The sequence below is a fragment of the Festucalex cinctus genome, chromosome 14 (assembly GCF_051991245.1).
Source record: "Festucalex cinctus isolate MCC-2025b chromosome 14, RoL_Fcin_1.0, whole genome shotgun sequence".
Classification (NCBI taxonomy): Eukaryota; Metazoa; Chordata; class Actinopteri; order Syngnathiformes; family Syngnathidae; genus Festucalex; species Festucalex cinctus.
The window spans coordinates 3,182,588-3,203,293 of record NC_135424.1 but is presented as its reverse complement, the minus strand read 5'-3'; the positions used below and the strand labels follow the sequence as shown (position 1 = coordinate 3,203,293).

Genomic DNA, 20,706 nt, shown 5'->3' with positions numbered 1-20,706 from the left:
ACTGTCATATTTTTTTAGACGTTCGCGACTCCCCCCCCTTTTCTTTTGCCGCGGGCGTTTTATTTTTAGGTTGTCGTTCCATCTGTCCTCCCATTCTTTTTCAGCAGTGCCTTAAGGAAATGTCGTCAAATAGGGAAACATTCGCTCTGAGTCGAAGGAAGAGATGATTAGTATTTAATGACGTAGCTTGTCATGAGGATTTTAAACGTTTGTTTTCTAAAACTGGTTAAAAAAAAAATCGAATAATGGATATCGAGTCGATTTTTCTTTTCGAACCATAAATTGATTCATAAAACCATGAATCGATTATTGCAATATTTCTTTAGCCCATAAATTCATAAGAAAACAGATTTAAAGGCCAAATTTTTTTGTTATCTTACTGTTATCTTGAAATTTACTGTTCACATAAATTTAAAACTAATTTCTTACATTTATTAAAGACCCGAATGATTTTACTTTGACAATTCAGAATCTTCTTAATTTATATTTACAATTATTGAGCTAGAATTATGGAAAAAAAATAAATAAATCATCTCATCCTTGCTGATGTCAGTGTTTGCGTAACACTTAAGTGATTATAACTTTCATTCATAAACAAAATCATTTCACCAATTACTGCCTCCACAAAATTTAATTTAGAATTTAATGTTTGTGCAGTTTTTATTATGTCCTCGATATTTAAGAAAAATTGATGTTCCAGAAGTGATAAACATTTGGGGTGCACCCATCACAATTTTCAGTTCGATCACAGTGTTTTTTTGTTTGTTTTTTTTTCCATTACAAGCAGCATATACTTTCAGGGTTCCAATCTTGTTTTACTGGAAAACATTGAACAATATCGGCGAAATAATGCAATTGGATTATTTTAACTGCACATGAAGTAGTTCTATCAAATAAAAAGGAAAATCCTATTAGTCATCTCAGCAGAAGAAGACAGTGGCTGACTTTTTTTTCCGACCTCCGAGGAGGGAGATGAGATTGGTGGAAAAGATCGGTTTATTTTTAAGGGATCGGCCGATCACCGATCTTCCAAAATTAAGGAAATCGGGGCCAATCGATCGGTGCACCCCTAATCAACATCGGATTGAATTGAAATGAATCTCAATCAAATGAAACGAAATTGAAATTGAATCGAAATTAGAATCGATACCCGGCCCTACCGACCAATTTAGAGTCAGGCAACATAAGATGCTGAACTGGAAGTCAAACTTATCACACGTTAGCGTAATAATTTTCATGTTTTAACATGGTAAGTTTCCACGTTTGAAATGAAAACGCCTTTCTTGAGACTTGAGTACATTTTGTGAAGGGAAGACCTTCCCCATTTTGCAGTCTCGCGTAAACAAAATGCGACGTGAATGTTTCGAGGAGTGCCACACAACCATCTGCCTCTTATTCCTTCCAAGCTGCCACCTTTTATCTCGCTTCTCTCGATCAAGCAGCCATTGCCCCCTTTAGGCTTTATTGTTTATTTTGTCTCAAATTTTTCCCACCTGCTGCTTCCCGGGCTTCCGCGGCGCCACCCGCTCGATCCTCTCTCTCTCATCCCTCCTGAAGCCATTTTGCTTTCTGTCACCTCCACTTCAACTTGAACAAAACACCTCATTGGTTTATTTGCTTTGGGTTTTTTTTGGCTTCTTTTCCATTTATTGTGCGGCTGAATCTCCTCTCTGCTTTCGCTGAGAGCTGTGGATGGGTGGTGTCTCTTACAAGAACTGACGTTTATTCTCCAGTTGGGGGTCTGTGATGGGCGTTCACTGTGTTTTGGGAGTTTGCAGTCGAATGGACACATTTATATATAATAAATGTCAAGGACCCCTGATTCGAAATTCTTCTTTTCACTTCTTAAGACACAGTGAACAAGTGCATCTAACTTTGTGGGGATAGTTGAAGGGAGCGCAGAACATTTTCTTCAGTTTAACATCCTTTTTAGTTGTGATGGCCCAATACTTGTGTCAATACTTCTCTGTGCCGCTATCATAATCAGTGCTGACACGATCAAATATTATTTTATTTCATCTATCGATTATTTGATTGATTCATTTTAATGTTACATTTAAGTGCATTACAAAGGCATGTTTTTGTTGTTGTTTTCCAAAGTAAAAACAGATGCAAATGTCCTATTTTGATTAAACACAGAAGATAATCAGTCTTCTTTCATGGAGGACTATAGAAATAAGTGAACAATTACTGTTAATATGCTGAAATCAGAGGATTTGGACAATTTTAAATAAAAAAAATAAAAAAATGTCTCCAAAAGTTTACTCGCTTATTCTTTCACTCCCAGCCATTTTCACAGAAGCAATCCCGTTCGCTCCCGGCTGTTTTACTGGATTTTGACTGATTTGTAAGGCCCACAGAACATTGTGTTCAATTGCTATAAAGCATGGAACCTATCAAAAGAAAGATTCTTTCATCAAGAAAAAAAAAGTATGTTTGTATCTGTTTCCGTTTTGCAGCAATTAGCATTAGAAGAGAGCTAAGTTTCATTCGTTTTCACAAATCTATTTAAAATTGTCATTAAGCTTTTTTTCTACATGGCCCTGGTTGATCTCCTTTGCTCTGCTGCCACCTGCTGGCCGTTTGTGTAATAACTACCATTTCTGCAACCGTTCTTTGCAGTTGAGAGGCTGCATCAAAGCCTTCTGTATGCTCTAGCATAAAAAAAACACAAAAAAAACGTATAAATACATCTTTGGGACACCTAGAACATTAAAAAAACGTATTTATACGTTATTGGGAGCAAATGAGTTAAAGGTGATGTCATCATCATTCGACAACAAGTAGAAAATTTACTTTTTAAAGGTATTAATTGTACATGAAAAATAATAGTTATCTATTTCGTTCTGGACAAAATATGATTTTTTCACTGCTGAAAATTGTTCAATGAGTCAAGTATCCCTTTAAAGTAGTTGTCGATTCATTTGACAATGTGTTGCTTGTCGATTTAACAGATACATTTTGACAGCTCTAATCATAATCCTTCAACATTTTTGAATGTCAAGGACTTTTGAAATGGAACACGTGCAATAAAATCATAGATTCAGTCACTCACCTCTACTTTTTCCGTCGTCGCGAAACACGACAAGCGTGAGGCCCAACGTCTTCCTTTCCCTGGAGGAAGATTCGACGCAGCCTCGCCGGTGGTACTACGAGCTCGTCGTGGATCACGTCGAGCCCTTCGTCACGGCGGAGCCCACGCACCTGCGCGTCGGCTGGGCTCTCACCGACGGCTACCGGCCCAGGCCCACCGGAGGGGACGGCTGGGGGGGCAACGGCGTGGGTGATGACCTCTGCTCTTTTGGCTTTGATGGGCTTCACTTATGGTCAGGTGAGATTTTTTTTTTTTTGGTCCATTTTTGTTAATTTTTCCCATAATAGTTAGCAGAAAGTTGCAAATGTTTTTTTTTTTTTTTTTTTAGATACAGTCGTACATTTTCTACAAGCCACACGTACATACATTTTATGCTCTAGCAAATAATGTTTGCATACAAAGGACACACAAATAAACAGTAAGGAATATCTTATTCTCAACAAACAAGTTATCAGGAATTAACTCATTCCCTGCCAGCCCAGTAAAAATGGATCTTTGACGTAGGGCTGCTCGATTATGGGGAAAAATAATAATCAGGATTATTTTGGCAATAGTTGAAATCACGATTATTCAAACGGTTCTTTATGTTTTGGCACAAAACAAGAAAATGTTTAAGCGTTTAAAAACTTTAGGACCAAATAAAAAAAAAAAAAAAAAAGTCAGAACGCTGGTTTATTAATAAAGTTTGACTGCCATATCTGACTGTTTTTTCTTGACATTCCCTTTAGCGCAGCACCATCTAATGGATGCGTAACGTAACCCCAGCCTCTACTGTAGCGCCTGATGTATGGAAAAAGTTTTAAAATGTCATTCATTGGAGGTGCCCCTTAGAACGCGGTGCGCCTTATAGTGCGGATAATACGGAACATGTCAACTGGGTATGACCGTTAAGACATCAACAATTATAATGCAAAGCGAAGGGCCAAATGGCCCCAGTCCGGTATTTGAAAGGGGGCTATTTTATTAATGAGATGAATTTTTTGAAGCGTATCCTTAAGATGTGCATGCACTTCTTATGCATTATTTCAAAACCAGATTATCTGTAAGCCTTTTATCTTTAATGTTGCACGATAAATTTGAAATGATTTTCAAATAGTTTGGAAGTCCGAGTATGTGGTTTTAATGATTTAACATTCAACTAGCAATGCTAACGGTGTCTTCGTCTCTTCCGCATTCAGGTTGCGTGGCCCGCAGCGTGCGCTCTCCCTCCCCTCACCTGCTGACCGCCGAAGACGTGGTCAGCTGCTGCCTGGACCTCAGCGCCCCCTGCATCTCATTTCGGGTCAACGGCCTCCCCGTGCAGGGAATGCTGGAGAACTTCCGCGTCGATGGACTTATTCATCCCGTCGTCAGCTTCTCGCCCGGAGTCAAGTTAGTACTGCAGATGTGCGGCTTTTAATGGATCAATTTCACCAATATGAACTGTAACTTCTTTTTGTTTTTGGAAACAAGGGTTCGGTTTCTGTTCGGAGGGGAGCAAGGAGAGTTTAGATTCCTTCCCCCGCACGGTTTTGTGCCATGTTCGGAGGCTCTTCTTCCGAAAGTCGAGCTGACGGTAGAACCGTGTCACAAGTACCTCTTGGCGCACGAAGACGGGAAACGAGAGCTTATTGGCCCGTTTGAGCCCGCCAGTCCAGTCACCTTCACTCCCTCGCCGGTAGACATCAGCAAGGTAAACTTTTTAGGCCCATTTTATATTTCACAACAACGTGTTCCAAATAAAATATTTCTCAAAATTGCAACAACAAATTTAAATGGATCAAATGGAAAGTGATTTCAAAACGCTTCTCAAATATTAATTATGCACACTGCATGCGACACGACTTGTTTCCCTTTGACGCCCAAATCTATTTTCCAGTTGGCGCATTTTTAATTAATGACCTCCAAATTTCACTGTTTTGCTCGACTGTGTCCATGCATATTCGAGCACACAAAATGCACTTTTATTTCTGGTAAATGTCCATTTTTACTTTTGAAAAAGTTAAATTTAAGTTGCACATTAAATGTAATAGTTTAAAATTTGAGATCATTTGAGTGAGTATTATTAATTATAAAAAACATTATATTAAATAATAAATTATATTTATAATTCAATGAAATTATATTAATACATTAAATTATATTAATAATAAATTATATATTATTCTCTTAATAGGTGGAACTACCGCTACAATTTGATGATATCCGAGATAAAATGGCTGAGAACATCCATGAACTCTGGGTAATGGAAAGAGTCGATCTTGGATGGGCTCAAGGAAATGTAAGAAAGAAACTCAATACGAATGTTTTTTTTTTTTTTACCTACATTGCATTAATCAAAGGAAATAATATTTTGATTGCAGTGTGTAAAAAAAAAAAATGATATGACTTTTAATCAAAAAACAGGAGCGAGACGAAGTGAAGCGACTCGACCCATGTCTGGTGGAGTTCTCCAAGCTGCCCGATCAGGAGAAGAACCAGAACCTCCAGACTGCCAAGGACACTCTAAGGTGAGTACTGTCACCTCCTGGTCGTGATTTATAGAAATATGTCAACAACAAACATAATTTAGTGCTTAATTACCCTTCATTTTCTGCAGGACTCTTCTTGCTCTTGGTTTCCACATTGGCTTAGATGATGAATGTGCAGAGGACAACATCCACTTCCTGACAGTCTCCAACATGTACGTATCATTCAAGCTCATAGGTTTTCATGTTAATTCTCGTTTTTTCTCGATAGCAGTGATTGCAAATCACTAATTTGCTATCATGTGTGCCACTAACATAACTTGAAAGTAGGGATGTTTTTTGACTGGTGGTGTGCTGTGATTTATTTATTTTTTTTTCTTATGCGTTGGCTCAGTAAAAGTTGATTGGACTGTTTTTTTTTTGTTTTGTTTGTAATCTCTCCAACCTGTCAGATACGAGCAGCCAGATGGCTACAGACCGGCTCCGGTTGATGCCAGCCATGTCACACTAAGCCCCACCCATGAGGAAGCGGTCAACCTGCTGGCAGAGAATGAGCACAACGTCTGGGCCAGAGAGCGCATCAAGCAGGGATGGACTTACGGCGCTCAACAGGTTTGCGTGACGTGCCGTTTCGGGGGGAAAAGGGAGAATTGCATCTGAACAATCTGCGTGCAGCGGCAGTATTCTCCGGCAACACAAAGGGTGATCAGGTTTCATGTTTTTGTGCTTTGAATTCAGGATGGGAAGTTAAAACGCAGCCCAGACCTTGTGCCCTACGGCCTGCTTGAGGAGAGAAGTAGAAAAATAGGACTTGAGGGTGTGAAGGAGGTAGTTTGCACCCTGCTGGCCTACGGTTACAGCCTGGAGACCCTCTGCCAGGAAAAGGGTAGGATTCAAACACATTGCTGCCACGTTAACGTGGAAATCAACCCAAAAATATTTTTGACAATAATATGTTCTATGCAGCCCCACTTGTCTAAATATGGTATTCTGGTTGATATTGTGTTCGTGGAGTACGAGTTAAGCTGCAAATTCCAGCTGTTTTTATCCATCTCAAGGGGCGGCCATTTTGCCACTTGCTGTCGACTGAAGATGACATCACAGTTGCTCAGGTCTCAACTAATCGGAGCTGTGATTGGTTGATGTCAGAGTTGTGATTGGTTGATACCAATCAGAGTTGCGATTGGTTGATACCTGAGCAACTGTGATGTCATCTTCAGCAATTGGCAAAATGGCCGCCCCCTGAGATGGATAACAATGGCTGGTTTTTGCTCCATAATTCATATTCCACATATGTAATATTAATCAGAAGGTCATGTTTAGACTCGTGAGGTCACATATATATAACATATTATTGTAAATAAATGTTTAAGGTTGACTTCCACATAAGTTAAGATGAGTAGGATAATTGTTTATTAAAGAAAAGTGCAGATTTTTTTTTAACTGCTCCTAGTTGTAATAGTAATCTAATAAGTGCACACAAATAAACCAATGCAGTTCTTTTTTTTTTTTTTTTTTTTTTTTTGGACAAAATGTCACAATTCTATTGCAAAATGCGCTGCATCTAACTTTTCCTTTTTTCTTGACTTCTTGCAGTGGTTTTATCAAACGGATGCTTCTTCTCTAGTGAAAAGTGCAGAGTGTTCCGAGCAGATAAATCTTTCGCCGTGACTCGAGGGAAGTGGTACTTTGAATGCGAACTAGTAACTGCGGGGAATATGAGAGTTGGCTGGGCCAGGCCCGGCTGCGCCCCCGATAAAGAGCTGGGCTCGGACGACCAGGCGTTCGTGTTTGATGGATTTCAGGTGAGGCGCAAATCATCTGAACGCATCCCCGTGATCATTCTTTGACGTCTTAAAGCACCGTGTGGCTCTCGGGGGGTATTTTTTTTAAATCATTTAGTTACTCATGTTGTTTCTTGACATGACTGACGCAAGCCCGCCCCCATCTTTCCTAATTCTTACAGGCTCGGTGGTACCATCAGGGCGGAGAGCCGCTGGGACGTGCCTGGCAGCAGGCGGATGTGGTGGGATGCTTGGTGGACTTGACTGAAAGCACCATGATGGTCACGCTCAATGGAGAGTTGCTGTTTAACGACCGCGGCTCTGAGCTGGCTGCTAAGGACTTTGACGTCAAAGATGGTATTTTTTTTTTATTTTATTTTTTTTACCCATTAGGCTAGGCGATACATGTTTCTATTTTCTCTCCCTGACATTTCAGGCCTGCTCCCCGTGGTCAGTGTGGGTGTGAACCAGGTGGTGAGGCTGAACCTCGGCCGCCAAGAGGGCTCTCTGCAGTACTTTAGTGCGTGCGGTCTACAGGAAGGTTATGAGCCTTTTGCTCTCAATATGGCTCGAGATCCTTCCCTGTGGATGAGTTGGAAACAGGCTCAGTTTAAATCCATACTGCCAGACCATCCCAGCTTGCAGGTTTGCATGCGCAGACTTGAGGCAGCTTTTTCTTTTTGTATCGTGTATTGAAAGGCGAAAGTCAACCCCAAAACATTTTTTTTTGACAATAATAGGTTCTACGCAGCCCCACTTGTCTAAATATGAAATTCTGACTAATATTTAGTTCCAATCCAGCTGTTTTTATCCATCTCAGGGGGCGGCCATTTTGCCACTGATGATGACATCACAGTTGCTCAGGTCTCAGGTATCAACCAATCACAGTTGGTCACAATTGGTCATTTGCCTGAGCCCTGAGCAACATTGATGTCATCTTCCGTCGACAGCAAGTGGCAAAATGGCCGACCAATGACAAATCACAGCTAACCAGTTTTCTGAAGCTGAGCTGTGATTGGTTGTAGCTATCAACTGATGATGACATCACATTTGCTCAGGTCTCAGGTGTCAACCAAACACAGCTCTGAATGGTCATTGCCTGAGACCTGAGCAACTGTGATGTCATCTTCAGTCGACAGCTAGTGGCAAAATGGCCGCCCCCTGAAATGGATAAAAATGGCTGGACTTTGCTTCAAAATTCATATTCCACAAATGTAATATTAATCAGAATTTCATGTTTTAGACTAGTGAGGTCATATACAACATATTATTGTCAAGAAATGTTTAACATTGACTTCCACTTTAAATCTTAGCTAGTGATGTCACGGTTGAAAAACACTCAATTTAGAAAAGCTTACTTAACTGACAAATTTTCTTAACTAGGCATATAACATATTTTTTTCTTTGTTGTTTATTTTCATACTTGATGAATATCCTTTTAAGAAGTCAATTTTCCACAATATGTGCACTTTAAAACGGCGCACGTTTCGACAGGCTTCTCTGAGAGCCGCACTGGCTTATTGACAAGACTGATCCTCTCTATCCTGTTTGAATCTCATTCAAGGTCAATAGAGTCAGTGGCTCAGTGGCTGATTCCTTATCGAGCCTGAGGGTCTCGCAAAGGTTGTTGGCACACCACGGCGGGGGCAGCGAAATGGGCTTTTACCGTCTCAGCATGTCTGTCCAGTGTGCCGCTGTGCTCACCAGCCCGGCGGGGGGCGTGCTGCCAGTGGCGTCCGGCTCTTTTGCTCCAGGTTTGCGTAGTGTCACATCATCTCATAAAATTGTGTCCTGGTTTGACTTTACCTCGGCGAGGGATAAGCAGTACCGAAAATGGATGGAACGGACAATTAGCAAAACTGTTATCTGAATTCTTCAAGACGCCCCACATTCGATTATTTTTCTGCTCACGACCTTGGAAAAATTTGCTCTGCTGGCAATTAATTCATGTTGTCCTTTTCAGGAAGGAAAGAGCATGAGGAGGTGGACTCTGACTTTGAAGTGCTGATGAAGTCGGCCCACAGCTTCGCCAGTTCAAGAGATGAGCTTGAGTACAAGGATCACGGCCAAGACAAGACGTCACGACTCAAGCAACGGTAGGCTGTGGAGAAAACGCGAATAATCGGTGACGTATTGCAGTCACCTGATATTTAGAAGCATAAAAAGCAGGGACATGATAGTTATTTTGACTATTACTCAAAAAAAAAAAAAACATGATCCAATTGAAGCCGTACTTTGAAGGTTCATGCTGAAACGAACCAAACCAGGCCTGATCAGCAGCAACTCCTCCGCTCGCCTCCTCGAGGACGTCCTAGTTGACAAAGATAACGCTGATCATCTCATTCAGACCACCAGAGTAAGACCCTAATCTTCTCGTCTTGCCACAATCACTCTGATTACTGTGCCTGGAGGAAAATAACACATTTTTTCCGCACTGCCACATTTGCAATTTGCAAACTCAGATCCATAAGTGATGCTTATTATAGCAGTATGATTATTTTGATTTTGTTTGTTGTTGTTTTTTTGCCCGACAATGAAACCAAGTGATTTTTCTATTTCAGTATTACTACTCAGTGAAAGTTCTTCCAAACCAGGAGCCTTTCAATGTGTGGGTGGGCTGGGTAACCCCTGATTTTCATCAAAATGACTTGACGTTTGACAGTGACGATAACCTGACGGTGACTGTCACCCTGGGAGACGATAGTGGCAAAGTCCAAGAGAGGTGAGTCTTTTGTAGTCCACTTTCTAAATGCAGTAACCTTTAATCAGCGTATTCCATATTCACAGTTTTCCCCTTTTACAGTGTAACTTTCCAAGAAGCTGCCTTTTAATGACAGTCTTCTCGAAACACCCGCAGTGTGAAGACGAGTAACTGTTACATGGTCTGTGCCGGAGAGGCGACAGGTTTGTCTCGGAGCCGGCGGAGTGCTGGCTTGGAAATCGGTTGCCTGATTGACGCGGCCGCAGGGCTGCTGACGTTTACCTCCAGCGGCGTGGAGATGTCCACCTTCTACCAAGTAGGCTACACAGGGAAACAGATTTGGATTTTTTTTGGGACTCGTAGGATTGTTTTATTATGATGCCTTCTCACAGCGTATTAAAATTAAAGTAATATGTTGTGTTTTGCCAATGAATCAGGTGGAGGCCAATACAAAGCTGTATCCTGCCGTTTTCGTCAAACCCACCACCAGCAACATGTTTCAGTTTGAACTGGGACGCATTAAGGTAAACTGCTTGTTTGTAGGGATGTAACGGTAACCAAACGTCTCGGTACGATAAATATCCGATATAAAAAAAAAAAAGCTCACAGTACAGTATAAAAACTCACAATATTATTGAAAAAAAAAGATCATATGGGATTCATGTCATGACACGTCATTGTCATGTGCTCCTATTAACCCATTGAATATGTAGTTCACAATGCTGTGTTCGGCTAAAGCGGGCGAAAATTGTTTTTTTTTCGCCGATGTTGAAAAAATATTTGCTGATATGATTGTTTGTTTGATGGGAGTGATAACCGCCGCAGTAGCCAAAACATTCCTAATTTAAATTAAACTGCACTAATAAACTAACCACCAGAGGGTGCTAAAACTGCTGAAACCCGCCTTTTTAACAGACGTGCTGCTTATAATATCGCGACATGATGACGATGATATCATGGGGGGTTTTTGGGGAATTTTTATATCACGATATTGTCATTATCGTTACCCCCCTGCTTGTTTGTAAGGATCATGAGGAACGGGTCAGCAACCCTACGAACAATTCAACAGATTCTGTTGGTTGAAACATAGTTCAATAATTTAATTAACAGGGCATAGAAACATAACTGTTTCTATGCCCTGTTAATTAAATTATTGAACCCCTCGACCCATGTACTCTATGTAATGCAATGAGTTTTGTGAGCCAGAATAAAAAAATCATTAAATCATTACAATTCCTTTTATTTGTTTTCCCGTCCACCTAGAATGTGATGCCACTGTCGGCCGGCTTGCTTCGCAGCCTCAGAACGACTTCCACACCTCATTGCCCGCCGAGGTTTCAGGTGCAGCATCTGAGTCCGGTCTCGTGGACACGAGTGCCTGACAGGTCGCTGAAGGTGACGGTGGACCGTCCTGATGAGCGACACGGATGGAGAGTTCAATGCCTTGAGCCGCTTCCAGTCATGATCCTCCAAATCCCTGATGAAAGCAGGTCTGGTAGTTAGTTACATTAATTAGTTACAGGTAACTAATTAATTTGGGTTTAGGTTTGTTTTTTGTTTTTTTTCTTTTTCTTTTTAATAGTCTTTGTGGATTTTGTAGTTGAAAGTGTGTCCCAGTTTGCAAGTTCTCAAAAGAGGCACAGTTTTTTTTTGGTCACTTGAAATTGGTTCAAGCTTGCAGAATCAGACAATGAAAAAAAAAACAAAAACAAAAAAACAGTCCGTTGCAAAGTATGTTCAAAGGCGTTTGCAACCAAAGGGAGTAGGTCGTCCAAATTATTCCAGCATGAAACGGAGACATGCGGCAGCAAATGTTGCTCTGTATGCAACCCAGCAGAACACGGAAGGGAGCCCGAAAAGCGCCGCTATATACGACTAGAAAGGATCCCAGTGCAAGGCAATCTTGAAGCTGTCGGCCACGGTGCCCGTTTATACGTTGCAAAAGCAGTCATTTATCCACATTCGGTGTCACTTCAGTGGTGGAAGCAGCGTGAAATAAAGTCCCCACGGCTGAGTGATATAGCCAAGAAATTTCTCTCTATTCTTGCCACAAGTGCCCCATCAGAAAAAGGCTTTCCGAGGTAGGGGGGTGGCATTGTTACACGTAACAAGGCATGCCTAAAGCCTGATGTTGTACACAGGCCTACTTTCCTTGCCAAACATTTTTTATGTTTTAATTATAACTCGTTTGTGGTATATGCAGGATTTTGTTTACATTTTCCGGTAGGCTCACAAGTTAATTTAGTACGGAAGAAGCACCTTTATTCGTGTTATGTTCAAATTAGTTTTGAGGAAATGTTTTTGTTAATATATTTATAATTATTATAGCATTTATTTTTTATTCATTTATGTTAAAATTATTGAATGTATAAAATATTTTACTAAACCATATTAAGAATTAGGGGTGTTAAAAAAAATCGATTCGGCGATATATCGCGATACTACATCGCGCGATTCTCGAATCGATTCAAAAAGGGCAGAATCGATTTTTTTTTTTTTTTTTTTTTTTTTTTTTTTTTTTTTTTTTTTTTTTTTTTTAGGATTCACACCTTGAGCATGAAAGAATGTTATATGAACGGAACATTAAGCCTTAATATTTTATTTTAATGCTGTTCAAACATGAAACAGATTACAACCTCTATAAGACTGAAATTTCAGATAAATAAATAATACATTTTCATATAAATCTTACACTCTACAAGCTTACTGATTAGTATTTTCTAAATTTGAATGAAAAAAAATCGCAACAATCGACTTATAAATTCGTATCGGGATTAATCGGTATCGAATCGAATCGTGACCTGTGAATCGTGATACGAATCGAATCGTCAGGTACTAGGCAATTCACACCCCTATTAAGAATTGTACTGAAAGGGTTGTATAAAAAAAACATCTTTGTCAGTTCATACAGGGGGGAAAAAAGAACCAAAAATCTAAACTTAATATATAATGTCTGTCATTTGCCTTTTATTGTTATCGAACAGATTATGGAGATTGAAAAAGAGACCTCACACTCAATGGGTTTTATTTTCTGGTTAAACAAATGTTTGGATTGATTTTGTTTTATGACCATATCGCTCAGATCAGCCTTAATCTGCCACCACGTTTTGCTTTTTTATAACATACTTGTAGGTGCGTGGACATTTTGGAGCTGTCTGAACTCGACGACATCTTGACCTTTCACTACCACACCCTCCTCCTTTACTGCGCTTTATGCGCCCTGGGCAACACAAGAGCGTGCCACGCCGTCTGCAGCCACGTGGACCAGTCCCAGTTCCTTCACGCCATTCAGAATCCTTACCTGCCCGGCCCGCTCCGCTCTGCCTTTTATCAGCTTCTGGAGCAGGTGAGCTCATGCTTCACCTCATCTTTCAATTTGCTCTTTCAGATGGATTCAACATTTTTTTTTTTTTTTTTTTTAAGGTTCACCTCAGCAGCCATGCCACCGCACGCCTCATGATGAACCATGAATACATTGTCCCGATGTCAGACCAAACCAGAGACGTCGCCCTTTATCCGATAAATGGCGGCGACGACGGGAGGAAATGTCCGCTTCCTCTTGGCATCCCGAGCATGAGCGCAAGCGCTTCCCTGAAACCACGGATGCGGTTCTCCAGGCCTTGTTTTGTCAGCACTGATGTGATGGGACGGGAAGTAACCTGCAGTGACGGTCCAGAAATCCCTCTGGATATTCTGAAGAGCCTCACAGTGGAGATGCTGACTGCAGCAGTGCGGGCTGTGCATCGCGCTGTCAGGGACCCTGTAGGTGGCAGTACGGAGCTTCTGCTTGTTCCGCTCATTAAGCTCTTCCACACGCTTCTGGTGATGGGAGTGCTGACTGATGAAGACCTGGCGCAAGTTCTCAAACTAATACAACCTGTAGTCTTCTCGACAGATGTCGACATGGAGGAAGAAAATGGAAGAGATGACTTCAGTGATCCCAAACAAGGACTGCTGCAAATGAAACTTCCAGAAACGGTCAAACTTGAGGTAAATGCAGAGAATGGAATTTGCTTTGTGTGCCTACCATTAGAGTCCTGTGAGGTGCCATATAGGTATTAAAAAAAAATAAAAAATTCTCAGACATGCAAAAAAAAAAAAAAAAAAAACTCTCACGGCAATAAAAAAATAAAAAAAATCACACAATTAATGTCTCCAAGCCAAAATATAGAAACAGAAAGGAGGTTGCACCGAAAAAATACTAATATTTCTCTCTGGTTTTTTTTGTTTTGTTTTTTTTGGGTGATTGAGAACATTATTAATGTGCCTGTGTGATTTTTTATTTTTTTTTCCTGGTGATATTGGGATTTAAAAAAAAATAATTTCAATATTTTTTGGGATGATATTGGGATTTTTATTTTTTTTATTTTTTTGTGAGTTTGCAAGGCATTTTTTTTTTTTTTTTTGCCTATAACTTTTAGTTCATTAACGCACCTTACACGTCCAGACAAACAACCCAACCAATATATTTGTCTCTCCCCAGCTTTGCAACGTGCTGACCTACCTGTGCGATATGCAGGTGCGCCACAGGGTCGAATCTGTGGTAGCCTTCTCCGCAAACTTTGTGGGCCAACTGCAGGAGAACCAGCGCTTCCGCTACAACCAAGTCATGCAGGCGCTCAACATGTCCGCCGCACTCACGGCCCGCAAGACCAAAGAGTTTCGCTCGCCTCCGCAAGAGCAGGTTAAATAAATTCAAAGATAAAATTTACTGGTAGATTACTGTGACTCCTTTGCAAATAATGGACACCTCTCTTTAAAAATGTTTATCGTTGCCTATATTATTTAAACTTAGGGATGTCCAAATTCATGCAGTGAGGGCTGCCATACAGTATGTGCTCCTCTGCATGTTAATTATTAGAACATTTGCATTTTATAATAGTAAATTGAAGAAAAACTATTTTTTTTTAATTACATTTTTTTTTTTTAAACAAATACAGAATTTTACAATATATAACTTTTAAAATATTTCCAATCAATTCAATTAAAAATTTTTATTTCAATCTTCAAAAAAGAAATGAAAGAGGACAGAAAAAAGTGAAATTTGTGATATCTGCCCCTGATAAAAAAAAAGAGAAAATAATAACAATAATAATAAATGACATTAAGCAGTCAAGATGCTTTCATGATAACAGACAAAATGATTCAAGAGCATGACCGTGTGCATTCCCGTAATTGAGCTTTTATACATTTTTTTAAAATAGAAATGGACTCTCCTTTTTTTGTTTTTTTGTTTTCTTTTGTTTTTTTAAATTTGATTTGCATGTTACTTGGTAACATTTCATGATTTAATATAAAACCAATATTTAAAATTTGTCACAGATAACACCAAGTTGAGATTTTGACTGATTTTTTTTTAATTTTTTTTTAAAATATGTTTAACTGCTTTTCTTTCCATTTTTCCGTTTGTGGCCCTCATGAGAAAAGCTTTGGACATCTATGGTTTCAAGTTACTTTCATCTCAAAGCGCAAACTATAACATAGCTGGTGACTTCACAAATGTTGAATCATGATTTAGCAAGGGTTCATTTCTCATTGCAAACATTGAAGTCTTCCATCCGTTTACATCAGATCAACATGCTTCTGAGCTTCCGGAATGGCGACCAACGGGAGGCCAGTCCTTGTCCAGTGGAAACCCAACAGCTCCTGCGAGACTTTCACCAGCTCCTCAATGCCCACTGCGGTTGGTTCACCATTATTTTTTTTTTTTTTTTTTTGGTGCTTTATTGTTCATCCTCGCTGAGCCCGTAAAACTCAGTGAGCCGAGAAGAAGCTCTGAGCAGGCACTTTCCGTGATTATCTGCCAGTGAGCTTCATTTTATTTTACTGCAGGCATTGAATTGGACGGTGCCTCGGAAGAAGGCGAGGCTGCCGAGACGTCGGTAAAGGATCAACTTCTAAGCCTGGGGGCAAAAGTTCTTGGACTGAAGAGAACGCCCACACAAGTGGCGGATAATGGACTGCAGAGTTCCAGTAAGTACACATGCAGAAATAAGTTTTTTTTTATGTATTGATACATAACATTAACTCATTCACTCCAAGCCGTTTTCACATTTCGCAATCCCGTTCGCTCCCGGCTGTTTTACTGGATTTTGACTGATTTTTCAAGGCCCACAGAATATTGTGTTCTATTGCTATAAAAACATGGAACCTATCAAAAGAAAGATTAAAGTCTCTTCTTTCATCGGGAAAAAAAAAAAGTGTTTCTGTCTGTTTCCGTTTTGCAGCAATTAGCATTAGAAGAGCGCTAAGTTTCATCAGTTTTCACAAATCTATTTAAAATTGGAAGTAATTGAGCTTTTTTTCTAGATGGCCCTGGTTGATCTCCTTTGCTCTGCTCCCACCTGCTGGCCGTTTGTGTAATAACTACCATTTCTGCAACCGTTCTTTGCAGTTGAGAGGCTGCGTCAAAGCCTTCTGTATGCTCTAGTATAAAAAAAAAAAACGTATAAATACGCCTTTGGGACACTTAGAACATAAAAAAAAAAGGTATTTATATGTTATTGGGAGTAAATGAGTTAAGAGATGGGCCATTTTAGAAGACCTCCACTGTAAAAAGTTGCAACACATTTGCTCCGTAAAGACAGTTTTTTATTTTTATTATCATTATTAATTCAATCTCTGGTGTAATAACCTTATTGATTGATTGAATTATTTTCTATTTTATTATCTGTTCTCATTGCTACTGGACATGTAAATTTCCCAGAGGGAGCCATCCCAAAGGGATCAACAAAGTCAAGTCTAAGTCTAAAAGCATTTTTACTCATGCCGATCATGCGTTGGTTGGAGAAACGTAGTGTGGGTGTGGAAGTTAGGCCTATTGTGAAGTAATAGCGTGGCAGAAGTACGTACGCACACAGACACATTTTCAGAAATTGTATTCAGAATACAAAAACATTTACGTGGTTGTTTCATTTCACACTTGATGGGTGAGCAGGCCCTCCGGAGACGCAACTATTCTTATACAAGCAATAAAAAAAAAGTCAATTCTGCATAATATGCCACCCTTCAGTAGAACAAGTAATCAAGAAGAAAATTGTGATCGCTGTGGTTTTCCTGTGGGATACATTGCATATTCTTGAACTGCACAAACTCATTGTGACAGAAGTCCCGCATAATAGCACGGATGGACAAATGCAGCCATCACCAATATTCCTCCCCGACAGTTTGTAATTTGCTAATAGATGCCACAAGAGGGCGGCAAAAGGCTACTTTAGTCTCAGTGAAGCTCCTCAGCTCACCTCAAATTGTTTCTTTTCCACCAGAATACAACCAGAATCCTCCAAAACAGTACTGGTGAGTTTTTCAGAAAAACAACGGAGGATTTTGATTTCCTTTCGCCGCTTTTTCTAGAGTCCCTCAAGATGTTGATCTCTGAAACGTTGCTGCGCTGGGCCCAAGAGACCGAGATGGAGGATCCCGGCCTGGTCAGGGTCGTCTTCTCCTTGCTGCACCGCCAGTATCAGGGTCTCGGCGGGCAAATGGCGTCCCCGCTTTCCAAAGCCTACGCAATTAGCCAAGCTTCCGTGGAGGACGCCATGAGCCTGCTGTCCTCTCTGGGCCAAATCCGCTCGTTGCTCAGCGTTCGTATGGGGAACGAAGAGGAAAAGCTGATGATCAGAAGACTCGGGTAAGGGTAGATTACGACGACCGTTCATTCAATTCAAACATAGTTCCGACTGTGATTTTGTGTCCGGGACAGAGACATCATGAACAATAAGGTTTTCTACCAGCACCCCAACCTCATGAGGGTCTTGGGCATGCACGAGACAGTCATGGAGGTGATGGTCAATGTCCTTGGGGAGAAGGAATCAAAGGTCAGTCTTGTAGAGAGAATAAAAGCTTGGCGTCCATTTTGAATTTTCATGCCGTTATTTTGCTTCTGCAAGGAGATTTCCTTTCCGAAGATGGTGGCCAGCTGCTGTCGATTCCTTTGCTATTTTTGCCGCATCAGCCGACTCAACCAGGGAGCCCTTTTTGACCACCTCAGCTACCTGTTAGAAAACAGCAGCGTCGGACTGGGTAATTTCCCATCTCGCCACACTGTTCATCTTTTGTATGCCTGAATTTCAGTGATCTCATCAAATTTAAACGACCTGACATTATGTTTATGAGTCGCTCTTTTATGCGTGATTATATTTATTCTTTTTTTTTTTTTTGGTAGCTTCGCCATCGATGCGCGGGGCGACTCCTCTGGACGTGGCGGCAGCCTCCGTCATGGACAATAACGAGCTGGCCCTGGCTTTGAGGGAGCCTGAACTAGAGACGGTGAAATTTAGGAACCTTCTTTCTTTGCATTGCTTGAGCTTGAGTAAATCAACGTATTAAATTTGATTCCCCGCCGGTATGATTTGCAGCTACAAAGTTTTCTCGTTGTCAGGTGGTGCACTGCCTTGCCGGCTGCGGTCTGAAAAGCTGCTCGCTGCTTGTGGCCAGAGGCTACCCTGATATTGGATGGAACCCTGTGGAGGGGGAGCGTTACCTGGATTTTCTACGCTTTGCTGTATTCTGCAATGGTAGTTACAATCGAGCTTTCACTGTTGCTACTAAGCTCTTTGTGTCTTTGTCGGAATATGTTCGTGTATCAGCATTGAGTATTAAATGTCACTCTTAAAAACATTTGTGGCAAAAATAACCCAAATTGAGTCAAGAAAGGACCAACCCAACTCTTTCAGTTATTTAGTTTTTGAGTTATTTAACCCATAAATGAATAACTGACAAAACAAGCTAAAATTGGCTATTTTAAATGGGTTTTTAATTATGAATTACTATTAACTTAATAGGCCATTTATAACAACTAATTTTTGGGTTATTTTGTCGGTCAAATTAAATTGAGCCACAAATCAAACTAGTTTGTTGGGGTTGCTTAGTGGGTTATTAATTTGGCCCAACATTTTATTAAAATAATAACCCAATTGAATTGGGTAAAAAAAAAAAATTAGCCGACCCAACTTTTTGAGCTATTTAACCCAAAAAGATGGGCCAAATTAAATTGTAACAATGGTAGTTATTACAAAAACGGCCAGCGGGTAGCAGCAGAGTATAAGAGATCAACCAGGGCCATGTTGCAAAAAAGCTTCTTTTTTTTTCCCCCCACTTTTTTTTAAACAGATTTGTGATGAAACTGCGTTAAAGTGATACTCTTTTTCACCACAGGTGAGAGTGTGGAGGAGAACGCTTACTTAGTGTTGAGGTTGCTGATTCGTCGGCCCGAGTGTTTCGGTCCTGCCCTGCGAGGCGACGGCGGACGCGGCCTTCTAGCGGCCATGAAAGAGGCCATCAGCATATCAGAGGACCCATCTATAAACGGACCTTGCATGGCCTACCAGTCCAACGCAACAATGTCAGTCTGCTTACAAATGGCTTGAATTATGGAACTGAAACTCAGATTATCATTAATAAGGGTTGATTTAGAGATTCAGAGCCTTTAATTCGTCTCAAAATCTGCAATGATCCAATTAATGGCAAGCTGGTAATTGCCCTAATTGCTTCCTGCTACAGAGATACTGCCCAGGATGGTGGTGATGACCTCATTCACATGGGTCACGCCATCATGACCTTCTACTCGGCCCTCATCGACTTGCTGGGGCGCTGCGCTCCAGAGATGCAAGTGAGTGTTTTTTTTGTTTTGTTTTCCCTCAGACTTCAGCTGCTATTCCGGGCGTCAATATTTGGCAATGCTGCCAATAATCATGCCTACTGGAAGTTGTGGAAAAAGTATACTGTTGCTTCGAAAGGAAGATTGACATAAAAGCACTATTTTACCGACGAATGGAAGTCCACGTGTAGTCTGCTTCTCTATGCGGAGGTATTCTGACATTGATGGCTTGTCTAATAGTATTTGCAGTGGAAAAATATTGGCTTTCCCACACAAAGCAACAAACACAGTATGCCGTACATAAATCAAATACAAAGAGGATAAATCCCAGCTCTGTTTGGCTTGCAACACGGTTGTAAATAAAACATTTTCCGACCGTCTTGTGCCCGACCCGTGCGCGTGCAGTACAGATCACCGCGCGCGTTCGCCAACCAATCAAATTTCTGAAACGTTGCAGTTGATTCAACGAGGCAAAGGGGAAGCCATCCGCATGCGGGCCATTCTGAGGTCGCTCATTCCCATCCGGGATCTTGAGGGAGTCATCAGCATCTCTTTTCAGGCCCCGTCACTGTCAAAAGGTTGAGTAGGATCGCTAAATGTTTTATTTGGATCGGGTCTCGCATTGAAAGCGCATTAATGAAGCCGTAACTTTTGTTTTGCAGAAGGTTCGGTGGTTGAGCCCGACTTATCGACGGTGTTTTGCCCGGACCACAAGGCAGCTATGGTTCTGTTTGTGGACCGAGTGTACGGCGTAGACAAGCAGAGTTTTCTCATCCACCTCCTTCAAGTTGGCTTTCTGCCTGACCTTCAGTTGGCCGTCTCTCTCGACACGGTGAGCTGTTGGTGAATTTTTGAATGTTTTCTTTTGGCTGCAGTCTGTGAGCGCAGACATACAATATTGGCATATCGATTCGTAATAATAAAATAAGAAAACAAATGTTATAGGGGAGGGGGTGCGCCAACATGTGCCGGCCTCCAGCTAGCCCGTGACACTAACGAGAACAAGCGCTATAGAAAATGGATGGATGGCTGTTTTCTAATCTAATTTCCTGACTTCACCATACAGTATCTAATTGGTCTTT

At 40.9% G+C, this 20,706-nt stretch overlaps 1 protein-coding gene across 1 annotated transcript in view; it reads left to right on the top strand.

The window, feature by feature from the left end:
• The window catches only part of LOC144001697 (ryanodine receptor 2-like), a 169,043-nt gene that overhangs the window by 14,271 nt on the left and 134,066 nt on the right, over positions 1-20,706 (top strand). Inside the window, exons 18-49 of the mRNA XM_077496235.1 lie at positions 3,090-3,331; positions 4,273-4,465; positions 4,547-4,766; positions 5,250-5,354; positions 5,480-5,583; positions 5,673-5,756; positions 5,994-6,153; positions 6,280-6,427; positions 7,138-7,346; positions 7,508-7,682; positions 7,762-7,970; positions 8,890-9,079; positions 9,289-9,421; positions 9,567-9,681; positions 9,887-10,047; positions 10,183-10,342; positions 10,464-10,550; positions 11,290-11,516; positions 13,159-13,372; positions 13,450-14,016; positions 14,510-14,710; positions 15,598-15,709; positions 15,859-15,999; positions 17,380-17,656; positions 17,729-17,843; positions 17,916-18,048; positions 18,191-18,294; positions 18,407-18,542; positions 19,183-19,369; positions 19,528-19,636; positions 20,082-20,202; positions 20,287-20,456. Coding sequence (XP_077352361.1) covers positions 3,090-3,331; positions 4,273-4,465; positions 4,547-4,766; positions 5,250-5,354; positions 5,480-5,583; positions 5,673-5,756; positions 5,994-6,153; positions 6,280-6,427; positions 7,138-7,346; positions 7,508-7,682; positions 7,762-7,970; positions 8,890-9,079; positions 9,289-9,421; positions 9,567-9,681; positions 9,887-10,047; positions 10,183-10,342; positions 10,464-10,550; positions 11,290-11,516; positions 13,159-13,372; positions 13,450-14,016; positions 14,510-14,710; positions 15,598-15,709; positions 15,859-15,999; positions 17,380-17,656; positions 17,729-17,843; positions 17,916-18,048; positions 18,191-18,294; positions 18,407-18,542; positions 19,183-19,369; positions 19,528-19,636; positions 20,082-20,202; positions 20,287-20,456 — 5,509 coding nt within the window. The remainder of the gene's footprint in view (positions 1-3,089; positions 3,332-4,272; positions 4,466-4,546; positions 4,767-5,249; positions 5,355-5,479; positions 5,584-5,672; positions 5,757-5,993; positions 6,154-6,279; positions 6,428-7,137; positions 7,347-7,507; positions 7,683-7,761; positions 7,971-8,889; positions 9,080-9,288; positions 9,422-9,566; positions 9,682-9,886; positions 10,048-10,182; positions 10,343-10,463; positions 10,551-11,289; positions 11,517-13,158; positions 13,373-13,449; positions 14,017-14,509; positions 14,711-15,597; positions 15,710-15,858; positions 16,000-17,379; positions 17,657-17,728; positions 17,844-17,915; positions 18,049-18,190; positions 18,295-18,406; positions 18,543-19,182; positions 19,370-19,527; positions 19,637-20,081; positions 20,203-20,286; positions 20,457-20,706) is intronic.